The 5,946-nt window shown below is 41.9% G+C and overlaps 1 protein-coding gene across 1 annotated transcript; it reads left to right on the top strand.

Annotated features, from left to right (window-relative positions):
- The first annotated feature begins 4,152 nt into the window (after positions 1-4,152).
- LOC127750379 (uncharacterized) lies at positions 4,153-5,711 on the top strand. The gene is made up of 2 exons (XM_052271974.1): positions 4,153-4,399; positions 4,480-5,711. The coding sequence occupies exons 1-2, from the start codon at positions 4,349-4,351 to the stop codon at positions 5,212-5,214; spliced, it is 786 nt and encodes a 261-aa protein (XP_052127934.1). The 5' UTR covers positions 4,153-4,348; the 3' UTR covers positions 5,215-5,711.
- The last annotated feature ends 235 nt before the right edge of the window (positions 5,712-5,946 follow it).

The raw sequence follows: 5,946 nt of genomic DNA, 5'->3' as shown, positions 1-5,946 counted from the left end.
ATTTAAGTGAATAACCAATTACCTTGACCCGGCGGGAGTTGAACCTTGGACGACTGCGTTGCGAACCCAGCACGCTAACCATCAACTGGGATATCTGCTGCATGTGCCAAGAGACGGGTGGGAAACTTACGTGTCCAGCACTTAATCCCAACATAGCTTACATAAATGTAGGCTACAATGTCATTTCTGCCAATATAGAAAAATTAAAAGGCAGTAGCCATGTGTTTATCTCTGGCCGGAGAGCTGAACACTTTGATGAGGGCTGTGGCGTGAAGGAAACCATGATTAAACAAAAGGCCAAGTGGCATAAAAAGTGCATACTTGACTACACGACGAGGTTTCCCGAGGAACCTGCCACACTTACCTCTAAAAATACAGTGCAAGAGCAGAAAACGACCGACATAAGAACCCGATCCTCCTCAGTAGCTATCAATCCAAAAGAAGAAGTATGCTTTCTCTGCAAAAAAACTGAAAACAAAAATCAGCCCCTACACCAATGTATGACATTTGAAATTTACAATTCAATTAAGGAATATGCGAGTAAGGCGCAAGACAGTGAAACATTAGCTTTTCTGGCAGAAGGAGATCTTGTAGCGCAAGAGGCAAAGTACCATAGCATTTGTGTTCTCAATCTGCACTCCAAAGGCAAGGGTTTTTGCAACCAGGAAAATAATGATAGTGATGTTTGTGATAGTTTGGCGTTTGCAGATTTGCTGTTGTATATGCACGGACAGCTTGAAGAATCAGGGACAAAATGTGCATTCAAAACTTCAGATCTGGTGAAGTTATACAATGACAGGTACTCTCAACTTCTTGGAAAAAAGCGTCCATTAACAGATGTACACAAAACTAGATTTAGAGAGAGAATTTTACTACACATTCCCGATCTTCAGGCTATTAAATCGGGCAGAGAATATATTTTAACAACTACAAATTTGAATATTTTGGGAAATTTTGAAGTTTCGAATGATGATTTTGATGCCTTGGCAGTAAACAGATTTATTAGAAACATCAGAAAAACTGTGTTCTCAAGTGATATAAAATTTACAGGCAGTTTTGAGGAGAACTGTGAAGAGGCTTGCATACCCCCCACACTTCTTGCTCTCGTAAGCATGCTTTTGTATGGTTCTGTAATATCATCTGAAGTCCGGGGGACAAAACCAGCTATTAGTATCAGCCAGTTTTTTCTTGCTAACATGTTGAAAAGTAGACCAACAGGGAATATTGTAAGGTTCAATAAGAAACGTGAACCACCTCTTCCTTTGTACATCGGGCTGTCTGTGTTCGGATCTTCACGAGACAAGACACTAATTGACAACCTTCACCAGAGAGGCATATCTGTATCATCAAATCGTATCTACGAGCTAACCGCCGATTTGGCCCGTTTTGTGACAAAGAGAGCTGAAGAAGAAGGTGTTGTGTGCCCCTCAGGCCTTCAGAAAGGCATCTTTACAGTAGGCGCCTTTGACAACATAGACGTGAAGCCATCAAGCACCACGAGCGTTGGAGAGTTCCACGGCTCTGGTATTTCTATATTTCAGCTGCCTTTAAATGGAGAAGTCCCACTTCCAAGAACTTGGACTACTACGTTCGAAGAAACGGCTGTGAGTGGTTCACGGAGCGTCCCACAACTCCCAACTTCATACTCACGGGTTCCTGAGGATTTTACGTTAAAAAATCCACAGCCATCGCCTCCTACATATTCTTCAGATGTGCGTGAAACCATCATTCGCGTCGCTGGTAAGAACAACGCTGTGCATAAAAAATAATGACATGAAATTATTAAACATAAATCAATAACTTACCTTAATTGTACTTACACAGGGACTGAAGAACCATGGCACGGAGAGCTAGACTGGCTTGACCATGTTCACGTTCAGTTGACAGAGAAAGATTCAGCCTTCGCCACGAATATATCCTGGTCAGCTTTCCGTGCGGAAAAGCAAGGAAGTTGCCCGCTCGATATTTCAAATAACTGTTTGCTTCCCCTTTTTGAGGAAAAATCAGCTACTCCTGGCATGGTGAAACATGCTATGGATTTAACTAAAGCAACTACAGATTTTCTTAATCCTGGCCAGATCCCTGCACTGTGTTTAGATCAGCCGTTGTTTACGCTAGCCAGACTGTTACAGTGGAATTATCCTGAAACATACGGAGAAAATAAGTTTGTTCTTCTTTTTGGACCATTGCACATAGAGCAGAATTTTCTGCGGGTTATAGGAGACGTATTAGAGGGGTCTGGATGGAGCGAAATTGTAGCCAACTCTGGTATCCTTCCTAGTGGATCGGCAGAAGGGCTGAGAAAGGTAGTGGCCCTTAAATCACGTACAAATTACCTGTACAACCTTATCTAAAAGTGTTATTATTTTGCAGGTATCCAGTATTACCAAATCTCGCCTTTTCCACCAATACACGGCGGCAGTGCTTTATTCACTCTTGCAAGATGCTTTTCTTCATGATCACCCTGACTCTGACGTAGCCATGGAAACTTGGATTGAAGAAAATGCCACAAGATCGCCCACATTTAAGTTTTGGCTTTTAGTTTTAAAACTTGAGCTGTTACTTCTCAAATTTGTGAGGTCCGTGCGTGAGGCACAGTTCGATGCTTTTAAAGAGTCTATTATTGCTATGCTTCCATGGTTCTTTTCAACTGGCCATCACTTGTACGCTCGTCGGCTCACAGTACATGCATTGGATCTTTTGTCACTCGAAACAAATGCTCCTGAAGTGCACCGCCGTTTTTCCATGGGTACGTTTCAACACTTTAAGTTCAATACGTGTGCGAGTGTCGTACAACTGAAGGTGAGTGAAAAGAATTCATACTCCTGCAAGTGTGCGACAGAATTTTCACATTCCTGCAGACGTGTGAATGAGCATTCACACACCTGAAAAAGAGTAGACGGCTATCTGTTCAAGTGTGTGAATATTTTGTTACACACCTAGGTGTGTGAATATTTTTCCGAACTGGATGTGTATGAATCCTTTCACTCATCTGCAAGTGTGCAACATTCGCAAATTTGGATTAACATTGCACAATTTTTCTAGTTTTAAAAAGCAATCATCCATTGCGATAACAATATTAACATATGGCATTTCTATGTAGGATCGTTTGTCGTCCGAAAAACTCAGAATTCGTTCTCAGCACTTGGAATTGACCATGCACACGAACAAAATAATGCTTCCATTAAGTCAGCCGGTGGAGCTCTAGGGTTGACTCAAGACTCAGCTGCTCTCAGGCGCTGGACTGTCGCTGGTCCTGAGGTGATGCGTCTGCTGACTGAGTTTGAAGGGAAGCAAGATCAGCAGAAGGATAATAAGCATCACGAGCAGTACCCCAAATTCCAATTGCAATTTTTTGAGAACTGTGCTGCGCTGAAAGAAGGGTTCCTGCAAAGTGAAAATCCATTTTCGATGAAGAATCCAGAACTTATGGCATTAGATACAAGAATTGAAATTGGTGAGAAAGGAAGTGAAGCACTAAATACCTTAGAAGATCGAGGCATTAAGCTGCTGACGGATTTTATAGTTACAATATTTGAGACTAATGAAATATCGTTTTATGCCCCCGTCAAAAAAGAGTGTGTTCAAATATTTACCCATAAAAAGAAGGCAAAAACTTCATTAGTAACTGAACTCAAGTATGATCTGCATTTGTTCTCGCGACTTTTCATTGTCAGCCTTGCACGGTCCTTAGATCTTCAACAATTTTTTAATTATGAGAACCAGGAATGCCCACCTGCTCTTTCAGAATTTGGCAATCTCCGGACAGGGCAAAAAGCTAAGCTAGTGCCAATTTAAGAGAATCTTGCTGGAGATGCACGTAAGTAGACAAAAGTGCAACTTTCGTACCTTTTAATTTGCAAATCGGGTTCTACTTATAGTGCTTACCTTTCTTAAATAGCGTTTCATGACGCCTGTGATGGCATAGTACTGGACGGAGCAGCTATAGTGCGCATTGTAAAGCCAAGGGAAGGGACCGCTTCATTCCAAGAGTTTGGTAACCAAGTCACAAACTATTGCACTAACATGGCTTCGAAGATGGGCTGCAACAGAATAGATATTGTTTGGGATCAATACAATGAAAACAGCCTCAAGGCCACAGCACGTGAGTCACGAGGAACGGGTGCAAGACGTCCTGGTCTCCCCCAGAAAGGTTCGCCTGAAATAATAAAAATATTAGTAATGTTAAACATAGTTATATTAATAATAATAAAAATTACCTATTTCTTGATTAATAGCAGGAACATTTCCAAAGCGTCATAAACAGTGGGAAGAATACTTGAAAAATGACGGAAACAAGGCAGAACTTTTTGTTTTTTTAGCTGAAATTGCTTTAACAACTAATACAATGCAAGTTGTAACAAATGTAAAAGATATTATCAGATCTAATCTATCTCAGGTAACGGCATTTTTCCTTTTGTATTAGCCTTTATTTAAAACTTTCTTCCCGACCAACGAATATTACCGGTAATTTTTCAGAACTCCGCCCTGAACGGAATAAGTTGTGCCGGAATGGAAGAGGCAGATGGGCGCCTTTTCCTTCATGTCCAAGATATGGTTCAGCACGGTGCTAAATGTGTACTCATTAGGTGTTCTGACACTGACATTGTGGTGATTGCAATATCATATTATCACCATTTGCACAAATTAGGGCTTAAGGAGCTGTGGGTGCAATATAGCGTGGGTACGAGTAAGCGCTTCATTTCTGCGCACTCCATTGCCCAAAAGCTGGGTGACGATAGGGCATGTGCACTTCGTGGCTTCCACGCGTTTACAGGCTGCGACAGCGTCTCTTTCTTTAATGGAAAGGGCAAGGCATCGGCGTGGACCGCATGGGACCCGACAGATGAACAAATGACCAGGGCCTTCAAGATTTTAGGAATGCCCAGCAAAGACCCACCTGACCACATCCTTCCCGTTTTAGAACGATTTGTTGTCGCTTTGTACAAAGCAGAACCCTGTCAAAGTGTCGGCGAGGCACGTCAGCAGCTTTTTACCGCAGAAGGAAAGCCACTTCTGTTTATTCCTTGTACCTTTGGTGCACTGAAGCAACATACCCGGCGGGCTTCTTACCAGGGGGGGCAAATCTGGGGAAGTTGGAATGTTGGGATGATGTTCCGTCGCCGGCTGGTTGGGGGTGGAAGATGGAGAATGGCCAGTGGGTCCCTCATTGGACAGCAGAGCCCAACATCTGGCAAGCATGCAGGGACCTGAGTGTGTGCGGGTGCACAACTCGTTGTTGCACAAAACGGTGCTCCTGTAGAAAAGCTGGGCTACTTTGCACTCCTGCCTGCAAAAAGTGCAAGGGAAGCTGTGACAACAAGGAGTAAGTCATACAGTTATCCACGTAAACAAAGTATTAACAACCGACGGTAACCGATAATACTTACATTTTTATCCTTTCCTAGGAAGGAGAGTGAGAGAAATGCTCCCGAACCCGACGAGGACGTGGATGGGGACTTGCTCTCTTCTTAATTGTGTCCACTTCAAGTTTTGCATCTAAATTGTTTTATAGTGTTTTACTTTGTTTTACGTACTGACATTGCTACCTATTTACAATTTTATAATTGTATTGTGTTCTGGTAGATTTTTTTTTAAAAAAAAAAATACTTTTGCTCATTGTGTTATAAGTTTACCTTCAATAACTCCAAAAACATTTACTCAAATATTACTCTTAAAAGTAATATGACGATTTCAACGGGTAGTGTCCATGTTACAGCTAAACCGGAGGCTTCATCGACTTTCTCACTCTAGTATAGTGCAGAAGAAAGTCAAACTTTACGTATGTAGTAAAAATTCGAATTTTGGGTCATTATGAACATGTACCTAGCGTGCTGTACAGTGGTTCAAATGAACTAAAAGTCGACTTTTGGTTCATTAGACCTCATACACTCGTCAAAACATTTAGCGGTCCACTTTTTTACGCGTGGATTAAATTATCTCCCC

Source organism: Frankliniella occidentalis, unplaced genomic scaffold, assembly GCF_000697945.3.
Source record: "Frankliniella occidentalis isolate FOCC.00 unplaced genomic scaffold, Focc_3.1 Scaffold181, whole genome shotgun sequence".
Lineage (NCBI taxonomy): Eukaryota > Metazoa > Arthropoda > Insecta > Thysanoptera > Thripidae > Frankliniella > Frankliniella occidentalis.
This window is presented reverse-complemented; position numbering and strand designations above follow the sequence as displayed.

What these genes read in the sequence shown, in the direction of transcription:
- LOC127750379 (XM_052271974.1), top strand. Translation starts at nt 4,349, where the DNA reads ATGCAAGTTGTAACAAATGTAAAAGATATTATCAGATCTAATCTATCT. An exon ending in TCAGATCTAATCTATCTCAG is followed by an intron (nt 4,400 to 4,479) that starts GTAACGGCATTT and finishes GTAATTTTTCAG; the next exon opens with AACTCCGCCCTGAACGGAAT.